Here is a 22,419-nt window from a genome sequence, read left to right as displayed (position 1 = left end):
AGAGCTGTCAGTCCTGAAGTGGACGGGGTTTCTATGGTTCTGAGTTTTCTAAGGCAGGAGAAGCAATTTTGATTTATTTTTACTACTAGAAGTAAAACATTCGGCAGCTGCTGTCCCACTTTCACTCTTCTTTCAGAGGTCTACCTAGCCTATTGCCAGAGATTCGCCATGGCTTCAAAGAAAAACGCTAAAGTGCACGTAAAATCCAAAGGTGCGTTGCAGCTTTTCTTTCTTTCTCATTCTATCATGGGTTGCTGTGGTCTGGGATGATGCGTTGTAGCCTTCAGTTTTCACTGGCAGGCATTTCAAAGTTAATCGGGTGTCAAGCTGTTATTTCATTCAGGGCCCGAGTCCTGGCTAGCTAGCTAAATTTAGCTTTAGAAAATGGTGTCGATGTGTTAGCTGCTCCGTGCAAGTGAGTTTGTTTAGCTGTAACGTTACTTAAGACGGGTTTATGGAGCATGTAAACACGTTTTTATTTAAGCAAAGCTTTGCTCATATTAATGCATTAACACGTCAACACTGTACATTACTGCTGGCCTTTTACGCACAGGGCTTCCAACGTCACCACGAATTACTAACGATAACTCTGCCTTCATGCTGTGCCAATATAACAATTCTATGTTAGCAAGACGCGAACAACGTTAACATTACGTGTCAGTGCTTGTAACGCTACGTAATGTTTTAAACGGCAGTGTTTAGGGATACACAGCTGTTTATCCGGTGCTCAGGCTGGTTGACCATGGCGACTCCAACTCGTGGGATTACAATGGAACACCGGTTCGCACGCGAGAGAAAACGTTAGCTTTCTCTCGTGTGGGTTTATAGTTTATTTTAAATGTATTCTTCCCCCTAGTCCTGCCTGTAGGCCCCACGTCTTGTAGCCTATTCGTCGTCAGCTTCTTTAGTTAGAGACGCAGAGTTGTACCAACATCGCAAGTATGTGTGCACCCCGCCCCCAATTTAGTCGAGTCACTGTTCTAAATGCTCACGTGTCAATATGTGAAGCCGTGGGTGGGGTTATACGTGGCTCCTGGGGGTCTCCGTTAGTACCCGGACCCCATACAGGATTTCGTATCACTAACTCTGTTGTATTAGCTCCATTGTAGAGGGCGTCGCGTGCGGCGCAATTCAAATACCGTGCTATGTTACTTGATTGTTTAATTACATGGCACGCCTCAATATGCCACAGTTAAATCAATAAAACAAACTCAGCGCTTCACCCGTTTATTCCCAAAATAGTCTCCTGCTTAAACGTAGTTGACCACGATAATAAGTTGTAAAAGTTCCTGGTGAGGGTAATTGGAAAAGGTATTGCTTAGATTTACATACGTCGGATTTACTTACGATTTCTTACTGTACTTTACGCTTGATGACCGAGGCAGTAAAAACTTTCAGCCCCACGCTGACACGTGGCTGTGGGCAGATGAGAGTCAGCCCATGATGTGTATATTGAAACAAACTATAAGAGGCAGGTATGAACTTTGAGTACACTCTGTCCTCTACCGACTGCACAGGACTCTCAAGTCCGCCCATAGCAAATTTGGATAGGCTACTATCCGGATACTACAGCAAAACTACATGGGGCCGTAGAATTATCACGGGAAACTATAAAACACCTTTAAAGTATTGAATTAATATGGTTTGTATAAACTTTTGACTACTTCTGTTGATACTGAAATGCATTGCGCCACACACCAATTTTCAGATGAATGAATGGAGAGCTAACAGTGATGGCACACAGAAAAATGTAATGCAACTTTCAAATATGCACTGTTTTTCTTACATTCTAGTGATAGTAGCTTGATCTGCAGAAGTCATAATGGCCTATACTGTAGCAAATCAAAGGGCAGTGTGACAGGGAACAAAATGTTCAGTTTTTCATGTCTTTTTCCTAACCCCGCCTACCACAGTCCCTATGTATGGTTCAATAGACTATCTTGGTGATTACAATGAAACAAGCAGCAAGCACAATGGATCTGATTTAAGTAGGAAGACTAGTCTTGATATTGTATATTTGCAGCGGTGAAATGTAAGTACATTTACTCAAGTACTGTTCTTAAGTATAATTTTGACATGCTTGAACTTTACTTGAGTATTTCCATTTAATGCCACTTTATACTTCTGCTCCACTACATTTCAGAGGCAAATATTGTACTTTTTACTCCACTGTATTTATTTGACACTTTTCTCATAAAAAAACAAACATGATATGATGCAGTAAGGTGCTACTAATCTACTCAGTATACAGTATACAAAGTATCTAAAATTGGCTCCACATTGATGAACTACAACATTAAAATATTCTTATAGTATTTGTTAGTGATTAACAGTAAATTAACAGAATAATATACTATTATTATATAAACAGTTTTAAAGGTGCCATTTTCATAATGAGTACTTTAACTTTTGATTAAATTACATTTTCCTGATAATGCTTATGTACTTTTGCTCAAAGGGGCAGTTCACCCCAAAATAAAAAAAAACATATTTTACCTGCAGTGCTATTTATCCATCTAGATTGTTTTGGTGTGAGTTGTCGAGTTTTGGGGTTGTCTGCCTTTTTTAATATAATGGAACTGGATGGCACTGGGCTTGTGGTACATTTGTGATACAAAATACATCTGAAAAACCCAACAGCAACGTCTTGTTCAAGAAATCATGACCCGGTTACTCAAGATCAGAATCAGAAATACTTTATTGATCCCCGTAGGGAAACTCTCCGTTACAGTAGCTTGCCTTTACGTCAGTGCACACAGGAGAAAGTACTAGCAAACAATATGATACACTATAAAACACTATAAAACAGGTCAGAAAATAAATTATCAGGTGGGTATAAGTATAAGATAAACTAAGTGTCAAGTACCAAGTGGGTTTACCGGTTGATGATGATAGTACAGTATAATAATACAATGTAACAAAATAAGTAATAAGCAGAGGTGCACATACTGTCGAGAGTAATAGAGGTATATAATATGAATAACAATAAATAAGAAAAACTAACATGGGAAAACTAATATTGCACGGGAGTAGTACACAGAATATTGCACAATCATTCAATTATGGCGGAGATATTATGATCAATGTCCAGTTTAGTGACCTATTTTAATCACCGATTTGTTGTGAGTAGTTTCATGTAGGCAGAAAGAAAGAAAATAGTTCCTACATGAAACTGCTCACAACAAATCGGTGGATTATCTTGAGTAACCGGGTCATGATTTGATTATTATTTTTTATTTTTTTTAATTCAGGACTGTTATTTGTAATGGAGTATTTTTAGACTATGGTATTTCTACTTTTACCTAAGTAAAGGTTTTGAGTGCTTCTTCCACCACTGTATATTTGATTACACATTCATTCAGTTGATGAATGACCTTTTTTTTTTCTTTCAAAGAAAAAAAAACTAGATTTACAAGGATATGTAATGACAGTTAGTTGCGTACTATATCCCTGAGAGTTGACAAGTGTAGCCAAGTAGGTCATAAGTACAGTAGCTCATAAGAGTGCAGCTTTGAAAGATGCAGACTGGATTGTGTGACACACAGGAATGAGTGGATGTTTAATGCTGTCAAATGTGGATCCTTAACCCATTGCTGCATCACCTATGGGGAAATGTCCTTTTAGCTTTGGTCCATCCCCGGTCAGGAACTTGTCTTCCTCAAAGAAGTTTCAGCATGTGATTTCTTGTCATTTGCGCAGGTGAAAAGTGGGGTTTTCTGGAGCAGTGATGGGTAACCCATAACTGAAAGAGAGAGGCCTGTGCACTTTGTCTGTATTTATTTGAGTTACATCATATGATCAAACACTGAAAGTGGCTTATCAAATATTGATTTTGGCTCTCATAGTCAAGCTTGATAGGAGAGTCTAAACAGCAAATGGCATGTCAGATGTTTTGATCATGCCATTAAACGGTTCAGAGGTATTCAGTCTCAAATATTTCAAGATGTGCTGATCACATTGTTGATTTGAATCATGGATCTCGGAGAATACATAAGGGTTTTCTGTTAATATATTTGCACTTACTTAAATCTTAGCTTCATATTTCACCCATTTACCTTTTTTATTTTTCCTTGTTTGCCATGTGTTGTTTTTTTTACTTTTCTGCATTATGTATCATTTCAATCCCCCAGGCTTCCTCCTCCTCCCCTCTCCAAAGGGCTGGGAAGTATGCAGAGCTGAAAGGGTAACAGCCTTGTCTTTACCTCTGGGACTGCCGTGTGATGATGTTCATGTTTTTATTTTTATTTTTCTTAACTAAACCCTATATATGGAAACATCACAATGTAAACTTGCATGGAAGTGCAATGCTGTGTGTATTTGTGACTTTTTACTAAGTTTTGGCTTGGTGCTGCACCGTGCTGTATGCTGCTGAATAAAACTGCACAAGTTCAAATATGAGAACATTTAGCTTCAGATGTATCATTATTGGTGGTCATTGTTGCAGGAGTCCAGTGTTTTGGGGCGACTCCTCTTGAATGCAGATACATTTTATATCTCTGGACAGGATATTCAAATCCTCGGGGATGATTTCACTGAACCTTCTTAAAAACTGTTTCCGGTGATCAGGCAGCTCTTTATGATTCTTGGTGTTAGGATTAGGGGAGAAGGTGACATTGTGAATTTGATTATCAAGCTTTACTGTAAAGAAATTGGGAATAAGTTCCAGGTTCCCTTTTTTGCCTTGTTTGTCATACAGACTAGGCCAGCTGCAGTATTTGGAAAAAGGACAGGGAATTTCTGAACGTGTCCTTTTTCTTTTTTTTTTCTTTTTTTTTGTTGCTTTAGAGAATTTCTTTAAAGAAGACACACTGTTGAATAAGCCTAATCACATTATTGTTTCCCATTCATCCAAATTCTTGTTAATTAGTCAGTCCAAACAAGTTTAGCTTTTAACATAATTTAAAGCATCAGTGTTGTTACTATGGTTACTAATATAGTCTACAGTGAGTATTGTTTTGTGATCAAACTGCTGACTGGAGCTATGTTTGTGGTGTCCCTATATAGGCCATGGTTTTAATGGATGTCTGCCAGCATATCAGAAACCAGTATTTGCTGTTGCCATCTTGAAGTATAATCATATATAAGAAATAGCACATGATATTTGCAAGTCTAGTAGTCTATTAAAGTTTGTTATAAAGTTTAAAAAAACTGTCCCCTGCTGTTGGTAACTGTCATGATCTTAAAAAAACAAAAAAAAAAAAAAAAAACCTGAAACTACTGTACTGTTTGACCAGCTTGTTTGCAGTGAGCCAATGATATAATCTAATTCGCTTGACACTAGCTCAACAAACAACAGCTCTGGCTAATACTAGTGACTTTCTGGGGATTTCACACGACAGAGCCAGACATAGGATTTGTTTCCTGCCTTTTTGTTGTGCCTTGATCACAGCCGCCACCATCATTGGAATGTCATGCCATCACAGAACCTAGCGCCATGAAATCAATCAGCCAGGTCCACTGTCAAGTGCTGCACTAAAGGAGTGGATGTAGTTGGCTGCTAGGTGGATGTCTGTCCACATGTTTGGATGACAGATTTTGCTGAGCTGTTCCTCACACTCAAATGTACCTGTGTGGTGTCAGGAGACCCTTAACAAATTGATTCCATCAACATGAACTTAAAGGTGTGTTGAAGACATTTCTCCCTACGGAGAACTACTTCTGGTACTCTCTACTTCAAAGCAGCCGTTTTAAAGTTGGGTATGGGTCAGAGGTTTGCATTAAGTCAGCAGTGGCGAAGCTTAGAGAATGGGAATGGAATGTCGTCAAAGGTATAGAAACCTGCGTGTGTGTGTGTGCACGCATGAGCACTGGGTGTTAAAAGCCAGATTGAAGAGAAGTAAGGTTGAAGGCGGTGTAAAGCAGCCCTTATGTAAGACTTAAGAGCTGCTGTGACTGAACAGTGTGTACTGGGCTTCATGGAGAAGAGACTGAGCAGAGAGAGTTCAATTTGTTTGGAAAAGGAGGCCAAACGTTTGTGTGTGCATCCATGCATGTGTGAATTAGCATATGAGAATGGAGTGTATAGAAGAACAAAGAGGTATGTTTATGTTTCTGCACAACGGTCTTCTTTTGGTGTGTGTGCCGGTGTTGGATGGATTTTTCTTTGTTAGCTTGTGTGTAAGATGTGTCCACTTTAGACTGTGCCAGTATAGGTTTGTTGGGGTATTCTGATTAGCACAGTGGGAGTTTGCATTAGTGATGTGTGTAATTTGTTTTTATTAAGGCAGTAGGCTTGTTTTGCGCCCTTGAAAATGAGCAATAACAATTAACTTTGGGTTTATGTATTTATGTGTTTGCTGTTGGACTGACTTAAGTCCAGTTTGTAAGAATTTTAAATGTGTTGGGATGAGAAGAACAAGAACTCAGCTCCCCTATTCACTGTTTTAGTTGTTGCTAATTTGACCTGAATGTGTAAACCTGAATTTCTTTCTGTGTCAGATATGTCATCACACAGGTACTGTCTTCAGTAACAGTATCAGCCCTGTGGTTTACTTTGTAGCTAGAATTACACTGCTATAGCATATGGCATATGAGTGATCATGAGAAAGGATAGTGATGGAAACTGTTTTATTGGTCAGGACCCCGCAGTTTTGAGCTCCTCTCTATTATGTCTATTCAAGTAATAAGAGCAGATGGTATTGGAGTTTTATCATGTCTGTTTTATTCTTGTATTTTACAAATGAAAGTCATTTTAGTATTTATTTTTAAGAACAGATTTTTGGCCTGAATGGCTATATTTGGTTTTGTTCTCCATGGCAACAGGAGATGTAGTGAAGATACAGTATGACGCAGTTCTTACACCTGTTCACTCCTCTCCTGTGTCCACTTTAATTTCATAAAAGATCAAAGGCCTTTCAGAATGGAGTGAAACTTTGTAGGTCACAAATAACTTAAATAAAATTGAAACCAAGGGTTAAGAACAGTAAATGCAAAATGAAGGTTGAACCCTGTTTTTGTTTTCTCAGTTGGCGACATAGAGGGTAGCAAAGTTGATATTTATGTTAATGAAAATAAATGAAATGACTGTAAAATCTTCCAGATCAGGCAGAGGACAGGGTGCAGTCCTTTAAAGCTGGCAGTGCCCGGCCAGCCTGTTCGTCCCTCTCTTTCTCTCTGTCACGGCCAGCTGGTCTAACAGCACTATAAATAACTGTCTTTGACCTCCAGAGCCATATCAGGCTGAGAGAAAAAAGTGACCAAGAGAAAGAAATCCAGTCAATAGCAAAAGAGGGGAGGGACAGAAAGAGACAGAGGAGGTGAGACCAGGAGGCAAAGCTACGCTTTCCATTTAGCTGGGACTGCATGCTGTCTGTGGCCAGTTAATCTTATTCGGTTAGTCGGCAAGCCAGGCCGTCATTCGGCAGGTATGGGTGATCCAGCGACCCTGGTCGAGTCCGCCACCCCTCCTGTCGTCACGGCAATCCCCACGGTGGTAGCTGGGGAAATACAAGGTGAGAAAAGCCTCTGTTAGATGGCTACTGACTAGAAAGCTGAGAAGGACAATGGAGTGTGGAGGTCATTGTGTGGGCCTGGTTGTTTGGTTGCAGAAGAAGGATTGAGTGAGGATTTAAGCAAAAAGTCGACTTGCAAGTCTGAGAGCCAGTACAGCCCCCTGAAGCTCCAGTTATTTTGTCCTGGAGCCAAGATCTCAACTTACTGGTTGTTTATTATTAGTTTTCTGTTTTGTTAGCTCAGTGTTCTGTCAGTAGTGCATAAACGCATCCTAAATTATGACCACATAATATTGTACTACAGTGTTTTGATGGCAATATGTAACCAAATGGTGGTTTTAAGAGATTCTTAAGTTCACTAACATTTAGGTGAGCCAGGTCATTTAAATGCACAGTATGTAATTTCTGTCAGCTTCTCCCAGTTAGGATTCCTTCAATGTTCATCGTTCAGGAGGTTTTTACAAGGAGCCGAACTATCCTCAAAGGTCTCCTCCTCTCCCAAACAAATGGACCCGGTGATTTTAAATCCGGTAAAATCACTGAATAAATCAGTTTCACGTTAAAAATCAGTGTATCTCTGACGCTGTTTGGCGGACAAAGTGCATCCCAGAGAAGCTACCACTAACGTTTGCTCAGCTTGTTTCTCTGATAACTGAGGATCCAGACGTCCGATGACTAAAATCCTTTATCTGGTTAAAATATGTAGTTTAAAACGACCAAGATCTAAAAAGTGTATCGTAAAAATGTGGCTTAAAACTGGATAAACTGACTTTATGGCAGCTTCTGGCATACGCAAAGGTGATATGGTGCCATTGACAGGTGACCAAATGAAACGCACTGTTACCTTGATTCAAATTATGGATTCCTCTGGGTTTGAAAATTGTTAAATGTAAGTACACGTCAACAAAATATACAGTGGTGTGAAAGTGTTTGCCCCCTTCCTGATTTCTTGGAAAAACATGGAACAGTGGCATGCCGAGTTCCATGACGAAAACCACTGCTGAACATTAAGGCTCGTCTCATTTTTGCCAGAAAACATCTTGATGATCCCCAAGACTTTTGGGGAAATACTCTGTGGACTGACAAGACAAAAGTTGAACTTTTTGGAAGGTGTGTGTCCCATTACATCTGGCGTAAAAGTAACACTGCATTTCAGAAAAAGAACATCATACCAACAGTAAAATATGGTGGTGGTAGTGTGATGGTCTGGGGCTGTTTTGCTGCTTCAGGACCTGGAAGACTTGCTGTGATAAATGGAACCATGAATTTTGCTGTCTACCAAAAACTCCTGAAGGAGAATGTCCGGCCATCTGTTCGTGACCTCATGCTGAAGCGAACTTGGGTTCTGCAGCAGGACAATGATCCAAAACACACCAGCAAGTCCACCTCTGAATGGCTGAAGAAGAACAAAATGAAGACTTTGGAGTGGCCTAATCAAAGTCCTGACCTGAATCCTATTGAGATGCTGTGGCATGACCTTAAAAAGGCAGTTCATGCTCGAAAACCCTCCAATGTGGCTGAATTACAACAATTCTGCAAAGATGAGTGGGCCAAAATTGCTCCACAGCGCTGTAAAAGACTCATTGCAAGTTATCGCAAACGCTTGATTGCAGTTGTTGCTGCTAAGGGTGGCCCAACCAGTTATTAGGTTTATTGCTTTTTCACATGGGGCCATGTAGGTTTGGATCTGGTTTTCCCTTAATAATAACAACCTTCATTTAAAAACTGCATTTTGTGTTTACTTGTGTTATCTTTGACTAATATTTAAATTTGTTTGATCTGAAACATTTAAGTGTGACAAACATGCAAAAACATAAGAAATCAGGAATGGGGCAAACACTTTTTCTCACCACTGTATAATATAGGTCTAGTCGTTTTTAGACATTTTAATGCGGAAAAGTTACATATTATACCTTCAAGGAGCTGTATGCGACATTCACTGCCACTAGATCTCGCACTAGAGCACCAGCATCTCAGACCAAAACAAATGGGTACTACAGCCCACCAGACAGTAGAAAACTGTAATTTTACCTCGCAGATGATCTTAAAACACACTTCATTCAAACTAGACAGAAACAAAATAAAACTCATCAAAGCCACCTTCATTAGGCTTCACTGTTCCAACAATCATCAACTCTGGTTTGGTCGAAATAAATCCTTAATTCACCGCGTTTAATGAGAAAAGAAACCGCTCAATCGATGGTTTTTCAATGGTAAATGGTTGTGTTCATACATAATGCTGTATGTCTCCATTGAGTGTTAGCAAGGTATATTAAAATATACAGCCGATGAGTACATTGAACTATGCTCTTTGAGTGTGTGTCTGAGTTTGACCTAGCACCATGTAGCGGACTTCAACACCTGTTCATTCTCTGCAGATATTTTCTCCCATCATGCATTGTGGGATGTCATCGGCACCCCCGGAATAACTTCTTGGATGTGGTTTATTTTCTGTTTCCATCGCCTCCGCTCCTTTCCCCAGAGCTGAGAGAGAGAATCAGTATTTTCCTTAAGAGTTTAAATATTTACCTTTTTTATAAAATAAAATAGCCTATTGCTTGAATATTGTAGATCTTGTTTGATTTTTCACATGCAGTTACACCCTGCCAGTGTTGTGACGATTTATGGTGCCTTGTCAAAACAATTCTTCCTTGTTTCCAGTTGTGTATATTCCATAAAGATATAACTCACACAGTATTATGCTGTCTTTTATTTATGTTTTTTTGATTACAAACAGGGGTAAGTGTACTGTAAGCATATGGGGAGCATATTTTTATATATTATATACTACTACTACTATAATAACTCTATTGAAGATTTCAGGGGTAGGGTATTTTGATTGCCCTATCAAATAATGCTCCCACTACAGAATAATTTAAATTACACCACTACTCACCTCATGTATACTATAAGAATATGGGGAGCATGTTCAAATACTATATGGGGATATGTTCAAATACTATATTATATATCTATTTAAGATTTCAGGGAGTTGTGGGTCATGCGCAGAACCGCAAAGCAGCACATATCGACAGAACACTGGTTAATACAAAGTGACTGTCAAAATTTATTTTTTGTTGCTGGTAGATTTTGTAAGAGTTAATTTCCAACACTGGCCTATTAGGCTAATTCAACTGTAATTATTTGTTTCCCAGGGCATACTGAACATCCCTTACTGAATAGTTAGGGATGAATACATATACCATTTAAAGTTGTAGATCAGTGTCACCACTACAACACGGTGGACTAGTGGTTAGCACTATCACCTCACAGCAAGAAGAGACTGGGTTCGAATCCTGGTTGGGACAGGGCCTTTCTATGTGGAGTTGGCACGTTCTCCCTGTGTTTGCATGGGTTTCTTCCTCCAGTTACGCATCCTAATAATAGCATGGGTTAAATGCAGAGAGAGAATTTCACTAAGTGTTGTACTGTGTACGTGACAATAGAATTTGAAGTTACTATGATTTTGATTGTGCAGAGTATTTACTTTTGTCAAAAGGTAGTCTTAAGATTTTACAGCTGAAGAGCTTTAGTAGGTTGTGTGGATTGGGTGATTGGTATTACTTTTTTCCATATGTGATGAAACTTTAACATTGGCAAATGCATAATTAATTCTTAAATTTACAGTACTGCTGGTAATGCCACATACATGCAAGCACAGGATGTGTAATGTGTGACTGATGCTGAGGATTGGTTTTGCTGTTCTCTTTTTTTTCCTAGACCATACGTCATTATTTGAATGCATGACTTTATTTGAGTGTAAAAAGGAATGCCTCCAAGAAAACACGTCAAATCCACACGTGAACCTGAATCTTATACTGTCTTTCGGTTGCAGATGGTACTAAAACCCAATCAGCTAATAAGAATGGGAAGAAGGCAGACTCTGGGTCCAGCAGCAGCAGCAGCTTCTTCACCTGGTTCATTGTCTTGGCCCTGCTGGGTGTCTGGACATCTGTAGCTGTGGTCTACTTCGACCTGGTCGACTATCAGGGAGTCCTTGGTGAGTACATGGTGCAACACACATACATTTGGCTTAAAGAGTAGCTTTATGTGTTATGTGCTTATAATATATCGTCTGTCCACAAACACACATTCTGTCCCTGAAGTCAACTTCAACCTTGAATAAGAACCCATCTAACCATGACATTTACCATTGTCAGATTAGACGTCATTACCAACCTGACATGAGTCTAGTACAATCCTCCATCCTTCTTATTCCTCTTATTCCATTCTCTGATCGACACTTGCTTTAAACCAAATACTTAGGAAAATCAGCCACCAAAATGGCTGCAGATAAGAGTCGGTCAAATGAAGTGAGTGCAAAAACACCCAAAGAACGTCAGTTAATTTAAATGAATTGTTAATGTTGCGCTGCAAAGTTTCCTGATTATGTAGTCAGACTTTGGATAAATTTAAGCATATAAATGGCATAGCTTGTATGCCATCACTTTATCACCTTTTGATTGTAAAACCGAAGTGTTTTTTGTTAACAATTAGAAGATTACATTTATTACAGTACCATTTCATGAACAACAATTTTTTGACTCACCAAAAAGCTGTAGCATGTGGACCACAATATACTGCAACTACCTCATAACAATCTATCTGCTTTAATGAGATGTACTGTTAGATGCATGTCTGTTATCTTTGATCACAGTATACTGTCTGTCACTAATCTGCACCCCTAATGATTAATGTTGAACATTCTTGTCTGTGTAGTAATCTATTATTAATGTACGAACTATGAATCTGTTCTGTTTTATTTCTTAATCTTGCTGTTGTTTCTATGTCTATCTAATCTATCTATCTAATCGATCTATGTTTTGTGTTTGCATGCAGACAAGGCTAAGGGCTTACAAATTAACCTGTCTGAGGCCTTGCAAGGTAAAAAAAAATCACAAGGCATATTTCTCTTACACCCTGTATTAACATTAATGATTGTTTTCTTATGTCGTTATTGTTGTGTTCTCAAGATATTTCCCTCACTCCCTTACACACTCTTCTCAGAGCCCTGAATCTAAAAGAATTAAGGCAATAAATTATCCAGATATGTCGGCGTAACTGCTGCCATGAATTGGTTTGGTAGTAAAATATGCTGCACACAGGCCTGTTTTCTGGTCCTTCAGTTGCGTTGAAGAAGGTGTCATTGTATTCTTAAACTAAGCCTGTCTCCCAAGACCTTGTAATTGGACAAATGTATGACATGCACATTATGGAGTACTTGTGAAAACACCAATGAAGAGATGCCATTTCAAACACTGTCTTCTGAAGACATTTGTACAAAGTCTAACCATGTAATGACAAACTGTTATAAGAGAATGTTTTGCTGTAAGCAACTATCGGGCATAGCTTATAAACCTTAGAGGTATGTCAGTGTTTCACAAAATCACAATTGGAGAAAAAAACGCAAATATTCTGCATTGATTTTGAATAAACCTTTCCTCAGCTGCCTGCTGGTTTAGATCCAGGGTTTCTGACTGACCTCCTGTCCATCCCATCCTCTGTGCTCCAGTTACTCTGTAGCTGGCAGATACAAACCCATCCTAAACTACCATCCTAAACCTAGAACACAACTTGGAGTAAATAACAGAAACATTGCTAACAAGCTTTTTTTAGGTAGGCTTCTCCAAGTGTCATGTCATTAAAACAAACTCTGTTTGGCAAAGGATTTCACAATGTCATATTGGTTTTTGTTGTAGTAGACATTCTAGCTAAAAAGTTCATTTCATATTTCCACCTAGTCTCACTGTCTCCCGTATCACATCACATTTAAAGTAACTCACCAAGCTTTTAGCTGATTGTAACCTTGGCCACCATACCCCGTTAAATATGGAGAGCACAGACACAAAATGTATTTGTTTTTATGAAGGATTCTTTTGCTCATGCCAGCAGTTAAACAGACTATATGATGAGAGGCAGAGGGTAATAAGTGGCCAGTCTCCTGCAAGCTTGGTGCATTTCTTTAAGTGTCCCTCAGTGTTGACTGATGCATGTAAATGTACAGTGATCAATGTGTTTGTGGTTCCTGTGAGATCAAACAATAAGTCTACATGTGTGTTTGTTTGCTGCTGTAGGTAAACTGGTGGAATACGATACAGATGGCGATGGTGATTTTGATGTCGAGGATGCTAAAGTTCTGCTAGGCAAGTGGATATATCTCTAATTTTAGTGTTTACAACAAGTGTCTTGCAGAAAGGAAAACGAAGGGAGTCAATTTTTCTCCAGTGACAAACATCTGAAATCTTCACTGCATTATTAGTGTCAAGGTACATGGTTTCCCACAGTCATGATACAGTCAGAACTATATTTTTCATTATACATTATACGTAGAATACATTTTAGTTATAAATGAGTTTGGCCATTTCTGCAGGCCACTGATAAAGCATGTTTTGTGTTGGTATATTACATTAAATGGAAATTTGGGTTTCTTTTGCATGACTGTCTCTATGGTAACGGTCAGCTATACAATTGTCAATCTCATCAATGAAAACATCAGAAAAGCTGAGCTCCCCAAACACTTATGACTTTAATACCCCAGTGAAGGTTTGTGTGTTTTCTTAACTGGTTTGTATCCAAAATAAACCACGTCTCTCTGAATGTCCCCACATTTAAAAGAGTATTAAAGTTTTAATACTAAGGACTAAGGACCCAACGTAAGAAGGTAGGTGCTCTGTAGTAGGTCTATAATGAACCAATGAGGTTTGTGAAACAACCTGTTATTAAAGGATGGGATTAATGAGGTTCATCAAGATCAGGGGTTGGTCTGATTTACTTTTTAACTAAAGGTAAATTAAGGCAACTTTGGAGGACTGAGGAGTTCAGTTCCTTGACTGGGAGCTTAATTGCAACAGCCATCTTACACGTACCACCCCATTGATTTCCTATGGACATGTTCTGTTTTTTCTGTTTCGGTATTCTTGGGATGACACCCATATCTATGTTGTAGCAGTATAGTTTTTGGAACATCTCTATGAAGCTCAAAGCATTCAAGACAGCTGGGAGCTTGATAAGAAATGTTGTAGTTCCCAGTTGTCTTTAGTGCAGTTATTCCCCATGTGATGTCTGTTGCATGTTGCATGGTTTTATACAGGATCAGCTTATCTGTGTAACTCCCAAACATACTGAATGGTACATTAGTTTTGACATATTGGATCACAGCTGTATGCAAATGGCGAATTACAACAAAGAGTCAAAATTTCGAACTTGGCATGAGATGTGATCTTGCGATGTGACAGTGAGCTGCTGTAGCAAAAGAGTTTCCCCACGGGGATCAATAAAGTATTTCTGATTCTGATGAGACGGTGGTCTGCAAAGAATCTCAAAGAACCTGAACATTTGTTTTCTTGTAACTTAATAATTTGTGCCCATTAACACTTGCTGTTCACTGGCTCTGAAATCAGACAGGCATGAGAATCACAAGTTGCAGTTTCTTTGTTCACGTTTTTACATGGAGGATAGTGGGAATTAATGGAAGACTGTTTGTTCTTGTCTGAATCTTTGGATGGCACACTCGCACTAGTCTGAATCTTTGGATGGCACACTCGTACTATATGTGAATCAACAGGAAAAACTCTACCTCAACCTCTGCTTTTGCAAGGTTCAAAGTACTCACTATTTTGCTCTTAATAAAAACATTTTTCTGTTCTGAAGTACTCTTGCATGACAGTTTTTGCTCTATACTATCAGTTACTTTGATCAAGCTCTAGGCAGTCTGATCTGTCACCAGAGTTCATCCTTCTTCAGAAAGGTGGTGATCTTTTTGCCCAGCCCACCATCAGCCTTTCTATCCCACTAGCAATCCATCATCCATGTCTCTGTAACCATCCCTACTAAAATGGTCTTTAACAAATTGTTAATTAACCTTCAGCTTTCTGTTTGCTTGCTGGCATTAGAGTGTGTGCTCCCATGCATATGCTGAATTTCTCTTGCCTCCTTATACTTTTTGAATCTCCCACTTTGCGTCCTTGTCTTTTTCTTGCTCTTATTGTGTGTTTGAGCCTGTCTCTCAGTATCTTTTAATTGCCTTGTATAGAACCCTAGTAGCTCAGGAAGATATAGACATAAATCTCCTATCTGTATTCAAATGCATTTTAATAGCTGATAAGAATTCTGTACGGGGCAAAATAATTTATCATTGAAACATTTTGAACACACTAGTTTACCATTAACACTTTTTTTTTAGTATCACCAGAACACACTAACAGTTGAACATGTCTCACTGGCTTTCTGTCTGCTGACAATTTGTTGTTTTCTCCTCCTTCCATCATAATATGTGTATTTACTGGCATGTGGCTGTGTCCACCCACAGTTCTGATGGTGTAGGAGGACACCATCCCATGTTCATTATCCATTATGTAATAACTATGGTAATGATTACTAAAATTATAACATTTGTCTCTCTAAACACAGATGTATAGTATGTACTTCGGGATGGGACAATATCAAATCTACCTGCGCGCTTGACTTGCTGTAGGATTGATACTGTAGTTATGGTTTTTACGTCTTTTCTCTTTTATATTCAGTCATTGTTTTTGTTCATTGAGCTCTTTATGGTTTTCTGTGTTTACCTCTAGATGTGTTTTGGGCATCTCAATCACATTTTAATCTTAAAATATCCCTGATTATCAGAAAAATAACCATGTCTTTTCATAATTTATTTTTGGCAAAGTAGGTATAGTAATACAGTTTTAGCTGTTCTCAACAGATGCTTTTATCTGAAAGCATGATCAAACGGAATTGCAGTTTGTAATGTTCCAATGCATTCTGATAATAAATTGAAACGCCGCACTAACAACCACATAGACTCACACAACACTGCTGATATTTGTTAGATGTTGAGGTGAACATAAACAACATACAAACATTTCAAGTGCAAAACTGCATATTAGACTGTTTTCAACTTTTCTAACACAGTTCATTAGAAACCCAGCTTCAGTTTTTCTTTTTTTCTGATTCTAAGGCTGTCTCCACATGATAAGCAGTGTGAGCCAAACTCTCCGATGTTTGGACATGAAGTCTGTGCAGACAGCTCAGCTCAACACTGAAGCATTATTATATGATTTTATAAACAAGAACTCTCATTCAACACTGCTATGAGGTTCAGGTCATCGCTCTCTCCATTTTAAAATTGTGGCTCAAGCTGACACAAAGTGATTTTGTTGATCATGTGTAGACAGCCCGACTCCAGCTGTTTTTATGATGAAGCCTGAGTAAAGCCCTCGCTGCTTAACCTACGCTTAAAACTTCTCTTCCCTTCTTTCCCTCCTTCTCTTTCCTCCTCTGCTCTTAATCCTCTTTCATTCTTTCATTGCATCTTTTTTTCTCCATTTGATTCCATCTTTCTTTTTTTCCTGCCTTTTTATTAGTTTTTTCCATTTCCACTTTGTTCCATCTCCCTCACTTTCACACATTGTGCTCCCAAACTTCCCCTCCATCCACCCATGCCTCCCCTCCCCCCCTCTTATTTGCGTAGGCCTGACCAGTGAGGGCGATGGTCAGGGTGAATCCGAGGTTCTGGATTGGTTAGAAGAAGTGGAGGAGGGCGGCTCAGATTGGTTAAATGGTTTCTTCACTTTCCTGTACGGTCTGATAAACCCCCTGGAGGAGGAGGAGCAGCACAGTACCTCAGGAGGAGTCGTGGAGGCACAGGAGGAGGACGAGGAGGACGAGGATGAGGGAGGGGTCAGACGAAAAGGAGCAAAAGATGATGGGAATCATGGGCAGAAGATCGTCATAGTTGGCCTCCATAACCAATAGCCTCAGGCCAACTGCAGCAGCCCAATAATCCTATAATGCATTTGTATTCAACCAAAGGGCCTCAACATCCAACAGCCCAAGCTACAGTGTCAGGGAAAACAGTTCCTACAGTGTATTCTCTGCTTACTTTGGCAGGTTTTGGCGACTTAACCCAGCCAGTAGCTTTGGATATGAATGTCTCCAGTCTAATGTTGTGTTGTGGGCCCGACCCTTTCCAGGTTTCACATACTGGAATCCCCAAATACTGTCAGAGTTGACAAACAAGCTTCATTCTTGTAACAGCAGAATCTTGAGAGTGAAATCCTTTTTGAAGGAGTTTTCTGCGATGTTGATCCCTGTGCTGGGATATGGACATGATACTCAGGAACACTCTTAGAAGTCCTCTTAAATGTTTTTTTTAGAATCTTTTAAAACATTATTTTCGGCACAACCCTGTCGGTAACGCTAGACAGCAACACTAAATAACACAAAATGCAACGAATACATCTTCGGTTGTCCCTTTCTCTGACATTTTAAGTTTTCTTATTGCTGTATGCCATAAAAACATTTACTCTTGGACTATAAGCATGAATTTGTACTTTTTTAAAACCCCTGTCAAGTTTAAGGCTCTTGGTTTTGTCTTTGAGTGCATTTGTACTTGATATTAATATGTGAACCGTATCTGGATAAGAAAACGCATTAATGCAGGTGTAAATGCACCCAGGACTCTTGGTCACATTTTGATTGGATCTCAGCTAGATGTAAATGACATCTATACAGTTAAGCAGATTTTTTTTCTCAGTAATGTGAACCAAACAAGTTGAAAAGTCACTTAACGCCTCCTCTTCCTGCTATATTAGCTTCATGTCAAAAAGCTACAGACAACTTGTCTGCAAATTAAACATAAGAAGAGCCCATATGGCAGCATGGCTTTTGGAGACTCTTCCATAGATGAGTGTCACGTGATTGACTGGGGTTGCCGACCTAGCACTAGTGCTGGCAAGCATCTCCACTGGCACTGATTACCTTAAGTGCATGATATACTCCAAAATGGCTGCGGACAGTCGCTCGCTAACATGGGGAGATGCCGAGATGTAAGACATGTGAACCCCCACTGCTATGCAAATTATACTTGTGTCTGTATAGCTCGAACGGCTGTGTGACGTAAATTTTATTATGTGCACATCTCTACGAGACTCTGCCTGAAATCTGCAGATGTCCATGTGAATGCCCAAATTTATGATCACACACGTACTACACTGTATGTATAATACTACTTTCTTACACCTATATTAGTTGTAAGCCATGAAGCCTAAAACTTGTTTGTTTAATCCAAGGTTCAGGTTTGTGACTACGCACAGGTTCATGTTCAAACTGTTGCCATTCCAGTTTGTTTGTGTTGTAGGTCAAAGGGGAAAGAGGAGCGCACTGCAGTAGAAAAGTGTGTTGTGTACATTGAGAGTCAGAGGGCTGATACAAGTGATGCAGAGAAGATGCATGTTTGATTCTTTAAGCTTGAATCTACTAATCGCTGCTACAAGCCTAGACAGCTGAAACCAACTGCAGGTGTACAGTATTGTGCGTTTGACAAGGTGTGTCAACAGGTTTGCAATTAATTTATTGGCTGTAATGAATGCATGGATGACGCCTGAACAGGCTTTTCCTGCTCCTAGGTGGAGTGACTCCAGCTTTGGCTTTTTTAGAAGAGAGACTCTACATGATGCTGTTGAAGCACAAACACTAACACGGAAATACCCAGGATGTACACAAGTATAGCTACTATAACTTGAGTAACTGGTGAGAGAGCCCTCTTCTTTCAGGCCATGTACAGTCAGCCTGGATATCACTCCAGTCACTCCTACACCTAACAGGCAGAACATATTAATCAGTCCTACTGGGTTTTTTACCAGTTGTTATTGCATTTACAACAACTTCAAATATCTGGGTTTTTATTTATTTATTTTTTTTTTTATTTTTTTAAAAATCAGTTTCTGACCAAACTTTTCTGACAGACTTTCTGGTTATATAAACTTAGACCTTTCTGTGAGTCTCCCTTTTCAGACTGACTGGAAATCATATACACTCATTTTTGAAAAATGTGGCTTCTGACTCATTGTAGATCTGGTTTTGTGTGCTGTTTATAACCTCAAATCCATCTCAAATGGCACCCCGATATGGTGACACAGTTGAGAAGATTCCCTGTGGTGATTATACATTTCTCACTTTAACTCCCTACACTTTATCTGTTTTTTCATTTTGGGTGCTGCACTGACCTCTGTTAATGCACATATTACTTGGATAGTCACAAAAACATTTAAGAACTGTAAAACGGTCATTAGAAAACTTGGTTTTACATCATTGTAGAGCTATATTTTTCCAGCCATTTCATACACTATCCTCCCTCAGTCAGGTTAAAAAACAGCTCACACATGAATACTACTCAATACTGAGCTGTTAGTGGCTATATATGCCTTTTTTTGTAGTAATTTCTATATCTCAAATGGCATAATTGTAAAATTCCTCATGACTTTCCTCAGTCATTGTTATAGTAGTACAAGTAATAGTTTTTGGGAGGATGAAAGATCTCCAACAGCATTTTCTACATTTGGTGCTAGTTTTCAATGAAGACATGTTTTAGACTGATTATATTTACTCTGGCTAACTAGTGTCAGGGATAATGCTTTTGTGTATTATTACTCTTTGTGTTCCCAGTCCAACCAGAGCTCCCAGTGCCTAGGTTCAGGAGGACAGAGAGGAAAAGAGCAGGAACCAGAGGAACAAAGTACCTGGCAGGAATGAGAGCAGCTTCTTTAGGCTTAGGTGGGCTATTGGCTTTGGCTTGTCAGTATATGCACCATAGTTTGCTTTACTTTGTACAACGTTATTTGGGGGTGAACTCAACAGTGGGTAAACTATGACTTCTAGTTGGTGATAATCATTAGGCCATACAGGGCTCAACAATGATTGCCTGGGGCAAGTAAAATGCCACGTTGGGCAAGTAAATCTAGCAACTCACTTGGCCGATTGAGCAAGTGGTAAAAAAGAATTTATCACATGTATTTTTCAAGAGCTGATGATGGAAGTAGCTATCTCTGAGTTGCACATACCGATCGGGCACTCGCAAGTAGGGATGGGTACTGAAACCTGGTATTAAACGGGCCCCGGGGCTAAATCATTGAAGTATTATCACGCTCACTGCAGCCTCTCCTGCTGTCTGTATCAGGCTGAGCTCCTCCATTCACACACCCATACACGTGGCGCAGTCAGCGGTCAGCAGATCAGACGAGCTGCGGTGGAGATTACTTGAGTTGACAACAACTACGCTCATTGAAGCAAAAAACCTCCACGACTAAAAATCAATACTTTATCAATACACCTGTTCAACAAGCATATAGAAAGTGATTATTTTAATCTGCTTGGTCTGCAGTCTCATGTTTTACAGCGAACTAGCTCAGCTAATAGTGAATTATTACAAACAAGCTAAAACAAAGCTGCCTGTATGTAGTCTGTTACTGTTTATCTTAGTTTGCCACAAATATTAAAATCTGGCAAATTTTTGTAAACTCAGCTGAGACAAACCTACCCCTCCTCCCTCTACCAGCGGTAACTTACCTGCAGTGAATCACATCAGCAGCAGAGGGAGGAGGACAGAGGACCGCAGGAAGCCATACCTGCCAAAACTCCCGTTTTTCCCGGGTTTCTCCCGTATTTCAAGGCAAAAACTCCCATAATTTGCATGGCCCTCAAACTTTATTATAGGCTACAGCTGACGTCAAAACAAACCTAAATGTTGGCAGGTATGGGAGGAAGGACTGATGTTTAGAAAGAATAAAGAACACAGACATCACTCAATATTTTGATGTCAGGAATATGATTTACTTCAACGCCCACGTGGGCAACGACAGTGACACCTGGAGAGGGGTAATCGGAAGGAACGGCCCCCCTGATCTGAACCCGAGCGGTGTTCAGTTGTTGGACTTCTGTGCTAGTTACAGTTTGTCCATAACTAACACCATGTTCAAGCACAAGGGTGTCCATCAGTGCACGTGGCACCAGGACACCCTAGGCCGGAGGTCGATGATCGACTTTGTTGTCGTATCATCTGACCTCCGCCGCGTGTCTTGGACACTCGGGTGAAGAGAGGCGGAGCTGTCAACCGATCACCACCTGGTGGTGAGTTGGATCCTCTGGCGGGGAGGAAGCCGGACAGACTTGGCAGGCCCAAGCGTGTCGTGAGGGTCTGCTGGGAACGCTCTGGCGGGAGCCCTCTGTCAGCAGGGTCTACAACTCACACCTCCGGGAGAGCTTCTCCCAGATCCCGGGAGGTTGGGGACATTGAGTCCGAGTGGACCATGTTTTCCACCTCCATTGTCGATGCGGCGGCTCGTAGCTGTGGTCGCAAGGTTTCTGGTGCCTGTCGCGCGGCAATCCCGAACACGGTGGTGGGCGCCGGAAGTAAGGGATGCCGTCAGGCTGAAGAAGGAGTCCTATCGGGCCTTGTTGGCTCGTGGGACTCCCGAGGCAGCTGACAGGTACCGGCAGGCTAAGCGTGCTGCAGCCCGTGCGGTCACAGAGGCAAAAACTCAGGACTGGGAGGGTTCGGAGGCCATGGAGGAGGACTATCGGTCGGCCTCAAAGAAATTCTGGCAAACCGTCCGACGGCTCAGGAGGGGGAAGCAGTGCTTCACCAACACCTTGTACGGTGCGGGTGGAGAGCTGTTGACCTCGACTGGGGATGTTGTCGGACGGTGGAAGGAATACTTTGAGGATCTCCTCAATCCCGCTGTCACGCTCTTCCGAAGAGGAAGCGGAGACTGGGGACCGGAGGCGGACTCATCCATCACCCTGGCCGAAGTCACTGAGGTTGTTGGCAAGCTCCTTGGTGGCAAGGCTTCGGGGGTGGATGAGATCCGTCCTGAGTATCTTAAGTCTCTGGATGTTGTGGGACTGTCTTGGCTGACACGTCTCTGCAACATCGCGTGGCGATCTGGGACAGTGCCTCTGGACTGGCAGACCGGGGTGGTGGTCCTCTGTATAAGAAGGGGGACCGGAGGGTGTGTTCCAATCACAGAGGATCACACTTCTCAGCCTCCCGGTAAGGTCTATTCCAGGGTACTGGAGAGGAGAATTGGTCCGATAGTCGAACCTCGGATTCAGGAGGAGCAGAGTGGTTTTCGTCCCGGTCGTGGAACACTGGACCAGCTCTATACTCTCCATCGGGTGCTCGAGGGTT

At 40.5% G+C, this 22,419-nt stretch overlaps 1 protein-coding gene across 17 annotated transcripts in view; it reads left to right on the top strand.

The window, feature by feature from the left end:
- The first annotated feature begins 13 nt into the window (after window positions 1-13).
- asph (aspartate beta-hydroxylase) overlaps window positions 14-22,419 on the top strand; it is a 38,839-nt gene continuing 16,433 nt past the window's right edge. For 3 of the 17 annotated variants that reach the window (XM_044218635.1, XM_044218634.1, XM_044218632.1), the window contains exons 1-5: window positions 7,244-7,451; window positions 11,287-11,451; window positions 12,291-12,335; window positions 13,526-13,594; window positions 19,899-20,006. In XM_044218635.1, coding sequence (XP_044074570.1) covers window positions 7,367-7,451; window positions 11,287-11,451; window positions 12,291-12,335; window positions 13,526-13,594; window positions 19,899-20,006 — 472 coding nt within the window. In that variant the 5' untranslated portion in view covers window positions 7,244-7,366. Of the gene's footprint in view, window positions 212-7,243; window positions 7,452-11,286; window positions 11,452-12,290; window positions 12,336-13,525; window positions 13,595-19,898; window positions 20,007-22,419 lie in introns of those variants that run through there. The other 14 variants (XM_044218637.1, XM_044218631.1, XM_044218644.1 and 11 more) reach the window with 12 other exon arrangements.

This window comes from Siniperca chuatsi, linkage group LG13, assembly GCF_020085105.1.
Source record: "Siniperca chuatsi isolate FFG_IHB_CAS linkage group LG13, ASM2008510v1, whole genome shotgun sequence".
In the NCBI taxonomy this organism is placed as follows: Eukaryota; Metazoa; Chordata; class Actinopteri; order Centrarchiformes; family Sinipercidae; genus Siniperca; species Siniperca chuatsi.
This window is presented reverse-complemented; position numbering and strand designations above follow the sequence as displayed.